The sequence below is a fragment of the Salmo trutta genome, chromosome 12, assembly GCF_901001165.1.
Source record: "Salmo trutta chromosome 12, fSalTru1.1, whole genome shotgun sequence".
NCBI classification, from domain to species: Eukaryota; Metazoa; Chordata; class Actinopteri; order Salmoniformes; family Salmonidae; genus Salmo; species Salmo trutta.
The window spans coordinates 77078304-77098496 of record NC_042968.1 but is presented as its reverse complement, the minus strand read 5'-3'; the positions used below and the strand labels follow the sequence as shown (position 1 = coordinate 77098496).

The window sequence follows — 20193 nt, the reverse complement described above, 5'->3', positions numbered from 1 at the left end:
ATTTTAAATACAACCATTTTTGTTTATTTATTTTTCCTTTTGTACTTTAACTATTTGCACATAATATGACATTATTTTGGAACTTTTGTGAGTGTAATGTTTACTGTTCATTTTTGTTGTTTAGTTCACTTGCTTTGGCAATGTTAACATATTTCCCATGCCAATAAAGATCTTAAATTGAAAAAATTGAACTGAATTGATGGCGAAAGAGAAGAGGGTGTGAGACAGAGGGAGAGGGAGAGAGAGAGAAAGAGTTGTCAGGGAATGGAGAAGGAAAGAGGGTGGGGGAGAGATGTGGGAGAGACAGAGTCTCCAGAGAGAGAGAGAGAGTGAGCATGACATAATGTAAGGAAGATGGTGAATGACAGTTAGTACATACACACCAAACAGAAGCACATACCGTATGCAGAGATGTTCCCCTACTTATACGACACACTCTCCTCACACAGAGATAAGTGAACGCTCTACAGTCCCAAAGGTGTGTGTGTTTGTGTGTACGCGTGCACGCACGTGTGTGTGACTCACAGCGCATGGTGAGGATGCTCCTCCCGAGGTGACAGCACATGCACCTTAAGCACTCTTTTTCCTCCATACAGACAAATACACACTCTCTCTCTCTCTCTCCACCTCTCTCTCCCCCCCTCTCTGCCTCTGAAGGACAGTCAGATGGATGGGGCGTGAGCGCGACAGATACATTGTAGCTCATCTTAGAACGTTAACTGAGGAGAGAGGTGGCTGCATGGTTTCTTTCTTCAGCTTCTCTCATTTTCTCTCCTGAGCCTCTCTCTGCTTCTCTGTTTCTTTCTCCTCAGCCTCTGTCTGCTTCTCTCTTTCTCTCTCCTCAGCCCCTCTCTGTTTCTCTCTTTCTCTCTATTCAGCCTCTCTCTGCTTCTTACTTTCTCTCCTCAGCCTCTCTCCGCTTCTCTCTTTCTCTCTTCTTCATCTTCCCTTTCCCTCCCTCCCTCCCTCCCTCCCTCCCTCCCTCCCTCCCTCCCTCCCTCCCTCCCTCCCTCCCTCCCTCTCTTTTCCTCTCTCTCTCTCTCTCTCTCTCTCTCTCTCTCTCTCTCTCTCTCTCTCTCTCTCATGAATGTCACCTCTGCTGATGGTTGCTACTGGAATTCACAGACCACTCTCACACTCACCCGTGGGGGGCGGCGGGGGGGTTAGTTGAGGGCTGTGTGGAGAGAGAGAATGCCAGAAGAGGAGGAAGATAAATATTTCTCTGTCCATCCCTCTGTTCCGTTCCCGGATTCATTCTTGGGAGTCCGTCACCGTCCCGCCTGCTGTGCTGCCTCTGGATCTAAGTCTGCTGGATTACGGCTCCATTTCTCCGCTCATTATTCCTGACGCTTGCATTTCCATGGCAGGCAAAGTTGGGCATCCAGAGACTATATGTTGACTGCCTGTTCATTTCCTCTTGACTTTGTATGCTGTTTGAGCTTCAAAATGATTTCACTCTTCACTGGAAGAAGTGTGATTTTTATATGACAGAGAAAAGAGCTCCGTCTCTTTTTTGGGGATTGTTTACTTATAGGATAGGCTAGTGATTTTGCTATATTTTGAACTTCGTTGTTGCTGGTGATTTGGTGGGGAGGGAGGTTAGAAATGTAGGAAATGTCGATGTCTTTACATGTTTTATTTTTATCAAACAGACATTCTATCCTCACTCACCCGTCTTTCTTTTTTACTGAAGATGTGACCTTAGTGGTCTCTGTTTTTCAGTGTTTTTTAGTGTTGGTGCATTTATTTCTCGTCACACGGGAGGGTCCGCTTTGGATGTGTGACTGCACTTGAACTCTCACATCCCTTGCTCTTCCCTTTTCCAGGGGGCTCTTAACCTAGACCCTCTCTTTTAACCCTGAGCAAAACCCCTCTCCCCTCTCTGGGGGATCTCTCTGGACCTTCCGACCATTTTCTGTTGCTTGAGGACACAGACAGCCCCGCCTGAAGAGGGGCTGTTGGGTAGGAAGACACCCCCCTCCCAAAGGTGAGAGGGGGGGGGGGGAAGATGGCAGCTCTCGCCAGCTCTCTCATCAGACAGAAACGGGCAGTCAAGGACGACAGACAAAACCGACCGGTAGCCAACAAGAGAAAGCCTTGTCCCAAGAGCAACAAGTCTCTGTGCCAGAAACAGATCCTAGTCCTTATCTCTAAAGTGCGGCTATGTGGGGGTCGAAAAAGTCGAAAAGAAAAGAGACCGGGTGAGTCATCTCTCTCTTCTTCCTCTTCCTCCTCCTCCATCTCCTCCTCTTCCTCTCTGCCAAGTCATTGATTAGTTGTTGGAATGGTGGGCACATGAAAACACAATATATACTTTGAGGGGTAAACTTTTTTAAATGTATTTTTTATTCATAATTTATATAATGTAAAATTTGGGGATGTTCCTGTTGGAATTAATTGGCAGAATGTTAATGCATGATTGATTTGAGAATGAGAAGATATGCAAGAATATAGAATTTGTTTGTTTGGATCAGTTCATGTCAGAATAAAATGGAGTGCCATATTCTGAGCCCCTCGTTGTATTATGTATTCCCTAGTCCTAGAGAGGGAGGATGCATAGAGAGACACCAGAGCTTAATGAGGAGTAGTTAGAAGGACTCTCCCCTCACACTGCAGTCAGCCTTCCTCTAAGCATTAGAGTTCCCATCCTGGGTAGCACACAGCTGCTGGGTCCCCATAGACACAGCATTAGAGTCCCCATCCTGGGTAGTACACAGCTGCTGGGTCCCCATAGACACAGCATTAGAGTCCCCATCCTGGGTAGTACACAGCTGCTGGGTTCCCATAGACACAGCATTAGAGTCCCCATCCTGGGTAGTACACAGCTGCTGGGTCCCCATAGACACAGCATTAGAGTCCCCATCCTGGGTAGTACACAGCTGCTGGGTTCCCATAGACACAGCATTAGAGTTCCCATCCTGGGTAGTATACAGCTGCTGGGTTCCCATAGACACAGCATTAGAGTCCCCATCCTGGGTAATACACAGCTGCTGGGTTCCCATAGACACAGCATTAGAGTTCCCATCCTGGGTAGTATACAGCTGCTGGGTTCCCATAGACACAGCATTAGAGTCCCCATCCTGGGTAGTACACAGCTGCTGGGTTCCCATAGACACAGCATTAGAGTCCCCATCCTGGGTAGTACACAGCTGCTGGGTTCCCATAGACACAGCATTAGAGTCCCCATCCTGGGTAGTATACAGCTGCTGGGTTCCCATAGACACAGCATTAGAGTTCCCATCCTGGGTAGTATACAGCTGCTGGGTTCCCATAGACACAGCTTTAGAGTCCCCATCCTGGGTAGTACACAGCTGCTGGGTTCCCATAGACACAGCATTAGAGTCCCCATCCTGGGTAGTGGCTAGTTGGGTAGTGGGTATGTCCTGTGAGGTGGATTTTTACTCTGTCTGACCATGACCACATGTTGTAGTAGACGACATAGAGAAAGCACACATCCCACATGCATACACTATTCTGAGTTCTTTGCACCTTTTAGACCTGTCTTTGGGGAGGTAATTAGAGCCACTTATTACTGTGTGTGTGTGTGTGTGTGTGTGTGTTTGGTGTATATTCCAGGTGTGTTGGTAATGTGCACTGTAACTACACCTACTGTTAATATTCAATTAGGTTGAAGATCCTTCAACCCTTTCCTCCCACACTCCAGATGATTCATTTTAGATTGAGACCAATCTAACCTGTGTTCTAATCTACGTAACCTTGCCACTGGCAAAAAATACAATGTTAACAACATTGTTCTTTTCCATATCCATTTGATGGCCTTTAAAATGTCTGGTTTCTGTGAATTCTTCTGTGCTTCTGGATAGTGAAGAGTTGAATGTAAAGGATAATAGCAGCCGCCATATTGAAAATATAACCTGTAGTGTAATTTCTATTTTAGTCTCTCTATATAATCCCTGTTTGGAGAATCATACATTTTCTACCAAGACTATAATGTCTCCAACGTGATAATGCTGTCTACCAGATGTTGCTGTATGGTGTTGCAGAGTCAACAGGTGGAGCTTTGGGACACAGTTTGGAAATGTCAGACAGGGCTCACAATAGAAAGCTCTATGTAATCCTTGTTACTTCCTGTGGCCATTGGCGTTGCATTATGAGAGACATTGATATTGCTATGGCATCTCATCTGTTGTGTCAGCTATAAGTTATTATACATGACATGCATTTCCTGTGTGTCTTGGTGACTGTTTGTAGATCAGAATTGACATACAAGTGTGTTGAAGACTGCTTGTGTGTGTGTGTGTATGTGTGCGCACGTCTGTGTATATACTGAGTGTGCAAAACATTCACCTTCCTAATGGTGAGTTGCACCCCCCCTTTTTGCTCACAGAACAGCCTCCGTTTGTTGGGGCATGGACTCTACAAGGTCTCAAAAGCGTTCCACAGGGATGCTGGGCCATGTTGACTCCAATGCTTCCCACAGTAGTGTCAAGTTGGCTGGATGTCCTTTGGGTGGTGGACCATTCTTTATACACATGACAAACTATTGTGGATCGAGAAAAACACAGCAGTGTTGCAGTTCTTGACACAAACCGGTGCGCCTGGCACCTTCTACCATACCCCGTTCAAAGGCACTTCAATATTTTGTCTTGCTCATTCACCCTCTGAATGGCACACATACACAATCCATGTCTCAATTGTCTCAAGGCTTAAAAATAATTATTTAACCTGTCTCCTCCCCTTCATCTACACTGATTTGAAGTGGATTTAACAAGTGACATCAATAAGGGATCATAGCTTTCACCTGGGCTGTGTATGTCATGGAAAGAGTAAGTGTTCTTAATGTTTTGTTCACTCAGTGTACTGGATATGTACATGTGTGTGCGTGCGTGTGTGTGTGTGTGAGTGAGTGCTTTCCTACCATATGTATTTGTATGAGTTTATGTGTGTGTTTATGTCTCTGTGTGCCAGTGTGTGAAAGCCCCTGAGTAATGGATGATAACAACCTCTCTATGAGCCTGAAATAGCACAGTGCTGTATGCCTATTCCTTCAGTAGCTACAGAGTGCACTGCCATGCCTCAAAGCTTTGTTATGTTAATGTACATTGATGTTGCAACTGTGTGTGACAAAACAGCAGTGAAAAACAACAGGAAAGCTCCGATGCTCTCACATATTTCGGAGTATTTGCGTAACACAGCTTCAGGCCACTAAATGTCTCATAGTTGGGTTCACTTTAAGGTACTCACTTTGTTTAGTGTTTGTGTCTTTCATTTTGGGGGTGTGAGGAGAGTGTTATATAAGTGATCCTTCGTCACTTCCCTTTTTTTAAATGCATATTCGTTTATTCTTCTCTCAAGCCATCAGTATCGTCATGGTAATACTTTTATCTTTTATAATCACATAAGCAGCTATATTTACTAGGGTCATGACAACAAATATTTTCAGTATACAAATGTCCTATAATGGTGGTAGGTGTCTAGTGCTAGGGATGTCATGTTACCATCAACCATATGTGATAGTTGCAGAATGCAGCATCAGCCTCTGTTCCCACCTTGCCTCCACCTCTTCCTGTCCTGGTCCCTTTAAAGATGGCCGCCGCCGGCCCACTAGATGAAAGTGATGAAAGCTCGCTCCCACTGTCAGTGATCTGCAGCGATTCTCCCTTCTCCAATCGATCCAGCTCACTAATTTATACTGATTAATCAATAATCACCCTCTTAGCTTGTCCAAGGAGGAATTCGACCTGGGAAGGGTGGGATATCGAGTAGTGACCCCATTCTCCCCTCACACACCCCCTCTAACATTCTCTCTCTCACTCACACACACGCACGTGCGCTCTCTCTCTCTCTCTCTCTCTCTCACACACACACACACACACACACACACACACACACACACACATGCACGCATTCACACACGCATGAATATGCACGTCAACACACACCTACAACCCGGCCAAATGACACCTGTGCAAGATGAGAATGAGACAGTATAATGAACCGAAGCCAAAGAGAAGTGTTTGATCTGCAGTTAGCATTTAATGACAGTCACACAGACAGGAAGTGTAGTATAGTCCCAGACGTCTTCTAGTGCAGAGGTGGTAGGGTATGAGCAGGCATCATTAGGGCCAATCGGCTGCACTCGGGAAAAGTTCTTTGGGTCACAAATCTGGGCCCCTATCGGTGAGCAGGAGACCAGGTCACGAGATGAGATCCAGATGAGGATAGCATTAAGTTGACCACAAGAGATCAGGGCCCTAAAGTCGCTTACTAGACAACATCTGATCACACTGTGCAGTGTTAGGTAGCCCTGCGACAGGGGTCAGAGAGAGAGAGAGAGGAGGGAGGAAGACAGAGAGGGAGAAGGAGGGGGGAAGACAGAGAGAGAGGGAGAAGGAGGGAGGAAGACACAGAGAGAGAGAGAGATAAACAGAATAAATAAAAATGGCAGTACAGATACAGAGCAAAGAAGAGACTGAGTTAGACCAGGGGAGGATGGAGGATAAGGGGATGGTGATCTGAGTTAGACCAGGGGAGGATATATGGGGATGGTGATCTGAGATAGACCAGGGGAGGATGGAGGATATGGGGATGGTGATCTGAGTTAGACCAGGGGAGGATGGAGGATATGGGGATGGTGATCTTAGTTAGACCAGGGGAGGATGGAGGATATGGGGATGGTGATCTGAGTTAGACCAGGGGAGGATGGAGGATATGGGGATGGTGATCTGAGATAGACCAGGGGAGGATTTGGGGATGGTGATCTGAGATAGACCAGGGGAGGATATATGGGGATGGTCATCTGAGATAGACCAGGGGAGGATGGAGGATATGGGGATGGTGATCTGAGTTAGACCAGGGGAGGATGGAGGATATGGGGATGGTGATCTGAGATAGACCAGGGGAGGATATGGGGATGGTGATCTGAGATAGACCAGGGGAGGATGGAGGATATGGGGATGGTGTTCTGAGTTAGACCAGGGGAGGATTTATGGGGATGGTGATCTGAGATAGACCAGGGGAGGATGGAGGATATGGGGATGGTGATCTGAGTTAGACCAGGGGAGGATATATGGGGATGGTGATCTGAGATAGACCAGGGGAGGATGGAGGATAAGGGGATGGTGATCTGAGTTAGACCAGGGGAGGATATGGGGATGGTGAGCTGAGATAGACCAGGGGAGGATGGAGGATATGGGGATGGTGATCTGAGTTAGACCAGGGGAGGATGGAGGATATGGGGATGGTGATCTGAGATAGACCAGGGGAGGATGGAGGATATGGGGATGGTGATCTGAGATAGACCAGGGGAGGATGGAGGATATGGGGATGGTGATCTGAGATAGACCAGGGGAGGATGGAGGATAAGGGGATGGTGATCTGAGTTAGACCAGGGGAGGATGGAGGATATGGGGATGGTGATCTGAGTTAGACCAGGGGAGGATGGAGGATATGGGGATGGTGATGGATAAAGAGGGAATCGACAATGGAGAGAAGAAGAGAGAGTGTGTGATAAAGGAGAAGGAGGGGGATGAGAGAGATGTGAGTGATCCTGTTACTGAGACCATGACGTTGAAGGACCACTGTCAATAGCAAAATGATGTATTTCTACAAGCTAAGTCCTTCTTTTCCATTTTGACAGACTAAAGCATTACAACAAATACTATCACATAGCATCTGACAGCACTATAGTCTACTGTACTTCCAACAGGCTGTTGTGATAGCCATCACATCTGCACACTGATTAAAAAACGATTACGTGCTTATATCACCAGTAGACCATATGTAATCCTGACTTTAAGCTTGGTGTTTTATTTGAGATTAAAAATGTGTTTAGCCATGAGAAACAAGGTTTAAAAATAACATTTTGTATCTATTTTTAGAGTATGGAATAAAACCCATCAAATTAAATGTATTGGTCACATACACATGTTTAGCAGATGTTATTGCAGGTGTAGCGAAATGCTTGTGCTTCTAGCTCCGACAGTGCAGTAATATCTAACAACTAATATCTAACATTTTCACAACATACAGTTGAAGTCGGAAGTTTCCATACACTTAGGTTGGAATCAATAAAAGTTGTTTTTCAACCACTCCACAAATTTCTTGTTAAAACAAACTATAGTTTTGGCAAGTCGGTTAGGACATCTACTTTGTGCATGATACAAGTAATTTTTCCAACAATTGTTTACAGAAAGATTATGTCACTTATAATTCACTGCATCACAATTCCAGTGGGTCAGAAGTTTACATACACTAAGTTGACTGTGCCTTTAAACAGCTTGGAAAATTTCAGAAAATGATGTCATGGCTTTAGAAGCTTCTGATAGGCTAACTGACATCATTTGAGTCAATTGAAGGTGTACCTGTGGATGTATTTCAAGGCCTGCCTTCAAACTCAGTGCCTCTTTGCTTGACATAATGGGAAAATCAAAAGCCAGACCTCAGAAAAACACATTGCAGACCTCCACAAGTTTTGTTCATCCTTGGGACCAATTTCCAAACGCCTGAAGGTACCACATTAATTTGTACAAACAATAGTACGCAATTATAAACACCATGGGACCACGCAGCCGTCCTACCGCTCAGGAAGGAGACACATTCTCTCTCCTAGAGATGAACGTACTTTGGAGGGAAAAGTGCAAATAAATCCCAGAACAACAGCAACGGACTTTGTGAAGATTCTGGAGGAAACAAAAGTATCTATATCCACAGTAAAATGAGTCCTATATCGACATAACCTGAAAGGCCGCTCAGCAAGGAAGAAGCCACTGCTCCAAATCTGCCATAAAAAAAAGCTACACTATGGTTTGCAACTGCACATGGGGACAAAGATTGTACTTTTGGAGAAATGTCCTCTGGTCTGATGAAACAAAAATAGAACAGTTTGGCCATAATGACCATCGTTATGATTGGAGGAAAAAGGGGGAGGCTTTCAAGCCGAAGAACACCATCCCAACCGTGAAGCACGGGGGTGGCAGCATGGGGTGCTTTGTTGCAGGAGGGACTGGTGCACTTCACAAAATAGATGGCATCATGAGGCAGGAAAATTATGTGGATATATTGAAGCAACATCTCAAGAAATCAGTCAGGAAGTTAAATCTTGGTGGCAAATGGGTCTTCCAAATGGACAATGACCCCAAGCATACTTCCAAAGTTGTGGAAAAATGGCTTAAGGACAACAAAGTCAAGGTATTGGAGTGGCCATCACAAAGCCCTGACCTCAATCCCATAGAAGATTTGTGGGCAAAACTGAAAAAGTGTGAGCGAGCAAGGATGCCTACAAACCTGACTCAGTTACACCAGCTCTGTCAGTAGGAATGGGCCAAAATTCACCCAACTTATTGTGGGAAGCTTGTGGAAGGCTACCCAAAACGTTTGACCCAAGTTAAACAATTTAAAGGCAATGCTACCAAATACTAATTGAGTGTATGTAAACTTCTAACCCACTGGGAATGTGATGAAAGAAATAAAATCTGGAATAAATCATCCTCTCTACTTTTATTCTGACCTTTCACATTCTTAAAATGAAGTGGTGATCCTAACTGACCTAAGACAGGGAATTTTTACCAGGATTAAATGTCAGGAATTGTGAAAAACTGAGTTTAAATGTATTTGGCTAAGGTGTATGTAAACTTCCGACTACAACTGTATACCCAAAATACACGTAAATCTAAGTAAGAAATGGATTAAGAGTATATACATATACATCAGAGCGGCATTGGACTAAGATAGAGAGGCATAGTATAGAATACAGTATATACACATATGAAATGGGTGATGCAATATTTTCACACAATTAAAGTGACTAAGATACCGTAAAATAGTATAGAGTACAGTTTACACATATGAGATGAGTAATGCAAGATACAGAGACATTATTAAAGTGGCTAGTATTTAATTTCCTTAAAGTGGCCAGTGATTCCTAATCAATGTCTATAGGCAGCAGCCTCTGATGTGCTGGAGATGGCTGTTTAACAGTCAGTGGTGTAGTATAGAATACAATACAGTATATACATATGAGATGGGTGATGCAATATGTAAACAGAATTTAAAAGTGACTAAGATACCGTAGAATAGTGTGGAGTGCAGTTTATACCTATGAGATGAGTAATGCTAGATACGAAAACATTATTAAATTGGCTATTAATCCATTTCTAAAAGTGGCCAGTGATTCCTAATCTACAGTGGCAAGAAAATGTGAACCCTTTGGAATTACCTGGATTTCTGCTTAAATTCGTCATACAAATTGATCTGATCTTTATCTAAGTCACAACAATAGGCAAACTGTCACGTCCTGACCAGTAAAGAGGTTATTTGTTAGTGTAGTTTGGTCAGGACGTGGCAGGAGATGTTTGTTTAATGTGTTTCAGGGTTTGTTGGGCAATGTTCTATGTTAGTCTATTTCTATGTCTGTCTAGTTTATCTATTTCTGTGCTTAGTTTATTGGTTTGACCTTCAATTGGAGGCAGCTGTTTCTCGTTGCCTCTAATTGAAGGTCCTATTTAGTAGGGGTGTTTTTTCATGGGTTTTTGTGGGTAGTTGTTCCTTGTGTAGTTGTGTTCCTTACAGGACTGTTTCTCGTCGTTGGTTTTTTGTATTAAGTGTTTTGTTTCGTTTTCTTCTCATTAAATAAAGAAGATGAGCAGACACATTCCCGCTGCGCCTTGGTCCAATCCTTTCGACGCCCGTGACAGCAAACATAGTCTGCTTAAATTAATAACACACAAACAATTCTATGTTTTCATATCTTTATTGAACACACCATGTAAACATTCACAGTGTGGAGGGGGGGGGGAACCCTTGGATTTACTAATTGGTTGACCCTCCTTTGAAAGCAATAACATCAAACAAACGTTTTCTGTAGTTGCGGATCAGACCTGCGGTCAGGAGGAATTTTGGATCATTCCTCTTCACAAAACTGTTTCAGTTCAGCACTATTCTTGTGATGTCTGGTATTGTTGAGCAGTATTGTGCGGCAGTATTGTGCAGTAGTATTGTGCAGTTCTAAGAGTTCACACTGTGGCTATGCTGTGTGTCCCTGAGTGTGCACTGGGGGTGAGGGTGTTTGTGTTGCCACTGTTTGTGTTGCCACTTATTAACTGTCACCCATCTCAGCTGAGGCAATATGTATGCACAGGAAGCACCTTTTTGCCTTCTCTCTCCCTAAAGATATCGCAAATGACAAAGAACGCTATCATAACCTCCCAAATATAACAGCTGAAATTGAATTTGTGGATACTTTGATTAAACCTGACAAGGACAGATTGAGTTTAACCTCTAACAAGAGAAAGACCGAGAGAGACGGGTGGGGGTGGATGACAGACAGAGAGATAAAGATGGAGGGTATGTGAAAGAGAGAGAGGGGTGTAGAGAGAGCAGGAAACAGAGGGGGTGTAAAGACATATGGGACAGTTACACAACCCTCCTATGACTGCATCCATGTATCATTCCTGTCCATCTGGATTACGTTAATCTAGGTGTATAAGCAATGTGTAAATGTGCTTGTATTTGTCTGTGTGTGCAATTTTGTGTGTGTGTGTGTGTGTGTGGGAGTACATACGTATGCCCATGCATGTGCATGCGTCTGTGTGTGTGAACTGTACTTCTGTGTGGTTAGTATTTATTGACTTTGTGTCAGCTGTACTCTATCTCAGGCAATGTTGTCTCCCCCAGGGATCCATGGCAACACAAAACCCGTTTTATATCACAACACTAGCGCTATCACAATGTTGTCACACTACTTCAGTTCCTCTACGCTTCAACAATCTACCCCTAGAAAACTATATACCAACTCTAGTAGCAACCTGCATTCTTCATAATGTTAATTTAATGTACACTCCACCATATACACTGGCCTATTAGCATGATATTGTGCTTCGAACACTAAGGCCCAAACTCCTGACTGAACACAGTCCTCCAGGCCACCAAGGTTAACGCAACTCCCCAGTTCTCCGGGTTGACAGATTGTTCCCCTTACACACCACGCTAAGCACTGCTGTAGAGGGACAAAAACCTTCCTTTTGTAGTGAGTAGGAACACCCATGGGACAGCGTTTCTCTTCTCTGGTACATCAAACAGAGGCTGTGTGGGAATGTGTGGGAATGCACATGTGTGTGTGCGTGTGTGTGTACGCGTCCACGTGTGTGTGTGTATGTGCATGCGTCCACGTGTGTGTGTGTGTGTGTGTGTGTGTGTGTGTTGTGCGGTTCAAGGGAATGCACACAGTAGATGAGGTTTGAGGGTCATTGGAAGCTGTTTGATAGGACTCAAGGGAGAGTAAAGAGTGTGTATGATGTTGGACAGTTCTCCTGCTGCTTAGAATGGGTTCTCTTCACCTGCCTCTGGTCCTTATTTCCCCAAGTAAGCAGGGTGGAGGCATTAGAGTCTGCAGCTAGTTGTTATGGAGAAAGGAGGTATGGATGTAGTAAGAGCGGTCCGTGGGGTGCAGTAAGCTGCTCCCTTTCTTTCTGAACTGACAGCACCTCAGACTGTCTTCAGATGACAACTTTATTGCTAATTACTAACGACACAGACCTGTCAGAATGCCAATGAGACAGATATTAAATATGTGCATATTTAATGTGTGTCAACTAGGGAATAGGTAGGGGATCTGTTTGGGCTGCTGTGTGTTTGACATGTCCTTGTCAACGTCATTAATAAGCAGTAACTCTCTCGCCTGTCTGGCTGGCTTAGCTGGCTGGATGGTTGGATGCCTTGCTGCCTGGCTGGCTGGATGGCTGGCTTGATGGCTGCCCGGATGGCTGCCTGGCTGGATGGCTGCCTGGCCAGCTAGCTGGCTGCCTGGATGGCTGGCTGCCTGCCTGGATGGCTGGATGCCTGGCTGGCTGCCTGGGTGGCTGGATGCCTGGCTGGATAGCTGGATGCCTGGCTGGATGGCTGCCTGGATGGCTGCCTGGATGGATGGCTGGCTAGATGGCTGGCTACTGTGTAACAATTTTACTGTGGTATAAGTGACAGTGAGAGAGGAGTGTTTGATTGGCAGATGAAAAGGTCATTAACAATGCCTTTCTCACACTAATACCGTATGATTTACCCAATCTACCTCTCTCTTCCTCCTAATGTTTCATCCTTTCTGTTATCCCATTCTCATATCACACACACATCCTTCCTCTTCTCATCTTCTCATCTTCTCTCTGTCCTCTATCTTTTACTTTCTTCATCATCCTCTTCCCTGCTTCCTTATTGTTATCTGGTTTTGTCTTTCTCACACACTTTCTCTCTCTCGCTCTCTCTCGCTCTCTCTCTCTCGCTCTCTCTCTCTCGCTCTCCCCACGTAGCATTGATAATTACTAGCGATACTCCAGAGCGCATGGCCCAGTTTGGAGGAAAAAAAGATAGAACCTTTTTCTCTTTTCATTTGAAGTAGGATTGAATACTCCAGCACACACACACACACTCACAAATTCACTCCCAATCTGGTTGAAAGAGGAAGACCGAGAGCGAGGACTTGAAAGAGAGAGGGAGAATGATGAGAGGGAAGAGGTAGGGAGTCCATCAAATGAAAGGAGAGGGAAGCCCCTGCAGTTTGGCCTCGGTCACAGAGCAGAATGCCCTTGGCTGCTCAGTCAAGCAGTGCTTGTGATTACCCTCCACATTTATCAAGATGAGGTAAGCCACAGAGAACCCCAGAAACCTACAGCTCCCAGGGAGCAAGACAGTAAAACAGCATGGCAGACACACTCACTAACATACACACACACGCATGAAGACACACAAAAAGACACTTGCACACACACACTCGAACACACACACACACGAACACATACAGTACACACACAAGCAAACACCCCAATCTATACACTACAGTAGTTAAGAAGCACATAGAACAAACATGTTAGTTCTACAGGGGTTCATTAATCCACATTACGTGGAAATTGCTTTGCTACCTCACTGCACCCTATCCAACTTGACTTCAGCACAATGTGTTTTTCTGAGTAATAACATTCCTGTACTGACAGTGATTAAAGTGCCCTCTATTTGTGCTGGTGTATGTCCTCTATTTGTGCTGGTGTTTGGCGGCGGTGTGAGTGTGTCTGTGTTTATAAAGGATCATCTTGTGGTTGGGTTGCAGTGTCTCAGTCTTGGGTCATGAGCCAGAAAGATGCTATATCTATAAGAAAGCTTCTCCACACTATGCAGAGCTTCAAGTTCCTCGGTGTCCACATCACTAAGGATCTATAATGGTCCAAACACACCCACACAGACGTGAAGAGGGCATGACAACGCCTCTTCCCCCTCAGGAGCTGAACAGATTTGACATGGGCCCGTCAGATCCTCAAAAAGTTCTACAGCTGCACCACTGAGAGCATCTTGACTGGCTGCATCCCCACTTAGTATGGCAACTGCTTGGCATCTGACCGTAAGACGTTTTAGAGGGTAATACGTACGACCCAGTACATCATTGGGGCCGAGTCTCCCTGCCATCCAGGACCTCTATACCAGGCGTTGTCAGACGAAGACCCTAAAAATGATCAAAGACTCCAGCCACCCAAGTCATAGACGGTTCTCTCTGCTACAGCACGGCAAGAACCCTGAACATCTTTTACCCCCAAGCCATAAGGCTGCTAAATAGTTTGTCCGGATAGCTATTGGTTAACTATTTAACAATCGGCATTGACCCTTTTTACACTCCGTTCTTTGACTCATCACATACGCCGCTGCTACTGTTTACTATCTGTCACTTTCTTTTGAGTTATTTGTACATATCTACCTCAATTATCTCATACCCCTGCACATCATACAGGTACTTCTTGTAAATAGCCAAGTTATCCTTACTCATTGTGTATCTATTATTACTTGTATTTTATTTCTCTATTTTCTTTCGCTCTGCTTTGTTGGGTAAGTCCACACCTCTTGTTTACGAAGCATGTGACGAGTAACATTTGATTTGATTTGAACATACAGCTGCAGAACCATAGAGATCCTACTGATATTTCATCATATGTGTGGAACACACTGGGAGTTCTGCAATGTACATGATAGTCAGCCTGGGGTCTGTTTAGCTCAGACGTCACACTGGCATCCATGTTTGATGACGGCACATGCTCTGTATGACTGCCCTCACCCTGGACTGGTGTGGAAGGGTGATGAAATAGTGATGGCTCAGCCTATTGGTGCCAACGAGGGGAGCGGTGTGAGGAACATGCATCCGAAGTGTTGGTTTCCTCTTTAATTGGCTCACACTGGGGAAGCAGCGAGAAGGAAGCAAAATGAAACAGCAAGGAAATAATATTATATTAATTAAAGGGTATTGATGCGGGAGAGTAAATTAGACAGAGCTAGTGATGAAAAGAAGATTATTGTGGGTAGAGAGTGTGTCTATGTATGTTTGTGTATGTAGGTGAGTGTTACCCTGTCTGATGAATGAAATTAGCATGGATCTGTTACCGTGGTGATTCTGGCTGTGTTCCAAATATCCATACTTGCATTTTAAATAGTAGGCAACTTGAGTATGCAAACATAGAACCTTTTAAAGAATGTGAAATTTCAAAATTGAGTATACTTTAAATGCCAGGATGTCATACTCGTTTAATCTTTTCATGTAGTACAAATTCGCTGCATGCTATTGAGGAAGAGAATCATAATTTCAGAGCCACGTGTGTATGACAGCAGCTGATAATCAGGCTTGTATGTTAATATTTGATGCTTATTGCGTACATATTTACAAAACAGTATGTTCTAAATAGCATGTAGTATGATGAGAACATAGTAGGAAGTTTTAGGAAGTAGTAGGCAAGACAGGTTTCGAACACAGCCAGTGTGACTTGTCTGTTGTGGCACCGAGGCTCTCACACCTACCCGTACGCTACCACAGCATTAGCTAGGATGACAGTGTGTGTGTGTGTGTGTGTGTGTGTGTGTGTGTGTGTGTGTGTGTGTGTGTGTGTGTGTGTGTGTGTGTGTGTGTGTGTGTGTGTGTGTGATGTATGTAGTGGTAATGTAGTGCATGGCTGCAGTATCCTGTGACAGGGAGTCAGTGTTATGATTCTGCACTATATAGTCTGCTGTCTGTCTGTCATTGCGCAATATGTCCAATCAAATGTGTGTGTGCTCATATGCCTTTGCTGATGCTGGATGAAGTTTTGAGGGGAGCTCGTAAAATGGCTAATGAGCCCTGAGGCAACCATATTCAGGGACGGCTAGTCTTTCAAGGGCCCTAAGCGAGATTTGGTTGCGAGGCCTCCCCATTAAGCGCCAATTTTGTTTTTGTAGTCCCCCTTTTGATGGTGGAGAGAATAATGCAAGTTTTATTAGAGTACATTTTCTGTATTCTACACATTTTGCCATGGGGCGTAGAGAAAATGTTGCAGTGTTTAAGCACGTTTTCTACAGTTCTACACATTTTGCCATGGGGCAGAGAGAAAATGTTGGAGTGACTAACAACATCAGTGGTGGGCCCCTGGAGGTCAGGGTCCCTGCGTATTTGGCCATTTTCACCATAAGTTTAGATAACTGGCTTGACTAACTTACCAATCAAAACATTGTTAGCTGTACTTCTGATGCACAGCCAAACTTCAAACTTACAACTTGTGTATTCTAGTATTCTAACTCTCAACAGTAAGTTGAGATCCTGACTGAGTTCCAAAAAAAAAAATGTTTTGGGGGGGGGGGGGCCTAAGCAACCGGAGGCCCTAAGCGACCGCTTATGTCGCTTATGCCTGGAGCTGGCCCTGCCTATATTGGTGAACATATCGGTAGATGGTAATTGGGAAAATAACATTTGTGCCTACACTGAGATAAACTAAGAACTATCCTAGCCATCCCTTCTGGTCCTGCAGCCTCCCAGCCATCCCCTCTCCCCTCTGGTCCTGCTGCCTCCCAGCCATCCCCTCTCCCCTCTGGTCCTGCAGCCTCCCAGCCATCCCCTCTCCCCTCTGGTCCTGCTACCTCCGAGACATCCCCTCTCCCCTCTGGCCCTGCTGCCTCGCAAACATCCCGTCTCCCCTCTAGTCCTGCTGCCTCCCAGCCATCCCCTCTCCCCTCTCCCCCCTGGTCCTGCTGCCTCCCAGCCATCCTCTCTAGTGTCTCTCCAGGGTTGCTCTGCTCTGGGGGAGAGTGAGTTGTGACATAATGGCCATCTGTAACAGGCCTGTCTGGGATTGGACGCTCACCTCGACACAGCCTACCCCACACTCATCTCTCTCTCTCTCTCTCTCTCTCAGTAAAGAGCTCCCCTGGGACAGCTTTTTCTCTCTTTCTCTAGCCCTAACTCTCCCTCTCTCTTCAGCTCTTTCTCTCTTTCTCTAGCCCTAACGCTCCCTCTCTCTTCAGCTCTTTCTTCTCTAGCCATAACTCTCCCTCTCTCTTCAGCTCTTTCTCTCTTTCTCTAGCCCTAACTCTCCCTCTCTCTTCAGCTCTCTCTTCTGTAGCCCTAACGCTCCCTCTCTCTTCAGCTCTTTCTCTAGCCCTAACTCTCCCTCTCTCTTCAGCTCTTTCTCTAGCCCTAACTCTCCCTCTCTCTTCAGCTCTTTCTCTCTATCTCTAGCCCTAACTCTCCCTCTCTCTTCAGCTCTTTCTCTCTTTCTCTAGCCCTAACTCTCCCTCTCTCTTCAGCTCTCTCTCTAGCCCTAACTCTCCCTCTCTCTTCAGCTCTTTCTCTAGCCCTAACTCTCCCTCTCTCTTCAGCTCTTTCTCTCTTTCTCTAGCCCTAACTCTCCCTCTCTCTTCAGCTCTTTCTCTCTTTCTCTAGCCCTAACTCTCCCTCTCTCTTCAGCTCTTTCTCTCTTTCTCTAGCCCTAACGCTCCCTCTCTCTTCAGCTCTCTCTTCTCTAGCCCTAACTCTCCCTCTCTCTTCAGCTCTTTCTCTCTTTCTCTAGCCCTAACTCTCCCTCTCTCTTCAGCTCTTTCTCTCTTTCTCTAGCCCTAACTCTCCCTCTCTCTTCAGCTCTTTCTTTTTCTTTCTCTCTCTCTCTCTCTCTCTCTCTCTCTCTCTCTCTCGGACATGCAGGGGCAGATGTATTTTCTCTCTCTCTCGCTTTCACTCTCATGCCCTAACTCTCTCTCGCTAGCTATAGTATAAAGAGGCCACGAGAGCTGCCATGCTATTTCCATTGATGGATGTAGAACATTAACAGAACAACAGTGGAGACTTAATGGCGCCTGGGAGATTCTCAGTGAGAGATACCCAGTGTTACTTCTGATGCTTGCTAGAGTTGGTTAAGGCCACAGTGGCAAGTCTGGTACTCAGTCTGGTAAACAGTGAGTTTACAAAACATCAGGAACACCTTCCTAATATTAAGTTGCACCCACTTTTGCCCTTAGAACAGCCTCAATTCGACAGGGTATGGACTCTACAAGGTCTCGAAAGCGTTCCACAGGGATGCTAGGTCATGTTGACTTCAATGTCATGTTGACTTCCCACAGTTGTGTCAAGTAGGTTGGATGTCCTTTGGGTGGTGGAGCATTCTTGATACACACAGGAAACTGTTGAGTGTGAGTCAACATGGCCCAGCATCCCTGTGGAACGCTTTCAACACCTTGTAGAGTCCATGCCCTGACAAACTGAAGCTGTTCTGAGGGCAAACTCAATACTAGGAAGGTGCTCCTAATGTTTAGTACACTCAGTGTATTTCTGGTACAATGAGGAGTTGTTCTGGCTCTTGTCTTCCATTTGTTAACAGCAGCCTTTGTGTACATTACAGTATGTTTGGACAGTGGACCCTGTTCAGTGTGGGAGTGAAACATCAGATCTATTGGCCAAGACAGACATCAAGCAGTGGTGTTGATTAGTCCCATCTTGCATGAGCTGTCTATTGAACGTTTGTCTAATGAACATCTGTTTCTTCAGCACACATACAGCCAACTGTCCTAATAAAATGACACTGTCATCTCTCTCGCTCTACAATCCCTTGTTGTTTCTCTGATTTCCTTGTCGTCATTCCCCCCCCTACATTCTCACACATCCGCAGGGACATGTAATAAACGGCCTCACTTCTCTGATTGGGTGATGTATGGTGTTATTGGATAGGATGAAAGCCCACATAACTCAAAGGATATGGGATAGAGAGAGAGGGGTTAGAGAGAGTGATAAAGAAAAAAGGGAGACATTAGAGGGAGAGAGGGAGAAAGAGAGAGCCTTGTAGCTACACAATTGTAACCATGGGAGTCTCTGTCACATTGTTACTGATGTCCCGACCCTGGCTCTGTTCCTATGGGAAATAATAGTCCTTCAAATCACATACCCAATCACATACCCGCATCATGAGCACACACACACACACACACACACACACACACACACACACACACACACACACACACACACACACAGAGTCCTGAGTGTGAGGAAAAAGGCGAGCGGATTGCGCAGTGCCCTGCCTGCCTGGCTCTCAGGGGAGGCTGGCGGAGGAGGAGGTTAGAAACATGGGAACTCCCATCTGACCCTCAGTCCTCCAAAGGTTTCCTCACAAACCCCTCACTCATCCATGTTTCATCCCTCTTATTAAAGCTGCATTGTGGAGCAGAGGCAGCCTGCTAGCTGGTCCAGGCTGTTCCCTCTAACTGAGAGTGACTGAGCATTAAGGCACGGCACCACGGCACCTGCAGACTCCTGCTGGGGGATTGTCAACTAGGAGCCCCACAGAGCAGGGGGAGGGTAAGTGAGGAGGGGAACTTAGATTTGGAAAGGAAGAGGTTGATGGAGTGAACCGGACCAGACTCAGCTGGCTGGATGCCTCTGAGCTGCAAGGATTATCTTTCTGTCGGTTTCTTAAATGAACACAAAGTAGACTGCAGGGATCCTGCTCATGAAACACTGAGTTGTTCTATTCCTCCTCCTCCTCCTCCTCTTCTCTTGCCCATCACAAATACATGTGTGATGCTGATGTATATTTTATGGAGCAGAAGACAGGCTCGTTCTCTCACTTGACTTAATCCTCCAATGACCCAAAACCTTGCTGAAAACAGCACTGGCAAAGACAATGGGCAGAGAGAGATAAGGTGCTGGCGGGGGCTCTGTTCATGCCATCAGTTTGTCTATTTTTGTCTTTAGCTTTTATTAAACTTTTATTAATCATTATTAGATGTTGCAAATATTTCAAATCAAAGTTCATTGGTTGCGTATACAGTTTACAAGATACTTTAGTGGGTGAAGCAAAATACTTCTGTTAGTATCTCTAAACATTACAGTAAAATGCTTTTGTTAATATCTCTAAACATTGCAGTAAAATGCTTCTGTTACTAGCTCTTAACATTGCAGTAAAAGGCTTCTGT

General features: G+C 45.1%; 1 protein-coding gene across 1 annotated transcript in view; it reads left to right on the top strand.

The window, feature by feature from the left end:
- The first annotated feature begins 1747 nt into the window (after positions 1-1747).
- LOC115204217 (fibroblast growth factor 11-like) overlaps positions 1748-20193 on the top strand; it is a 75906-nt gene continuing 57460 nt past the window's right edge. Inside the window, exon 1 of the mRNA XM_029769610.1 lies at positions 1748-2201. Coding sequence (XP_029625470.1) covers positions 2009-2201 — 193 coding nt within the window. The 5' untranslated portion in view covers positions 1748-2008. The remainder of the gene's footprint in view (positions 2202-20193) is intronic.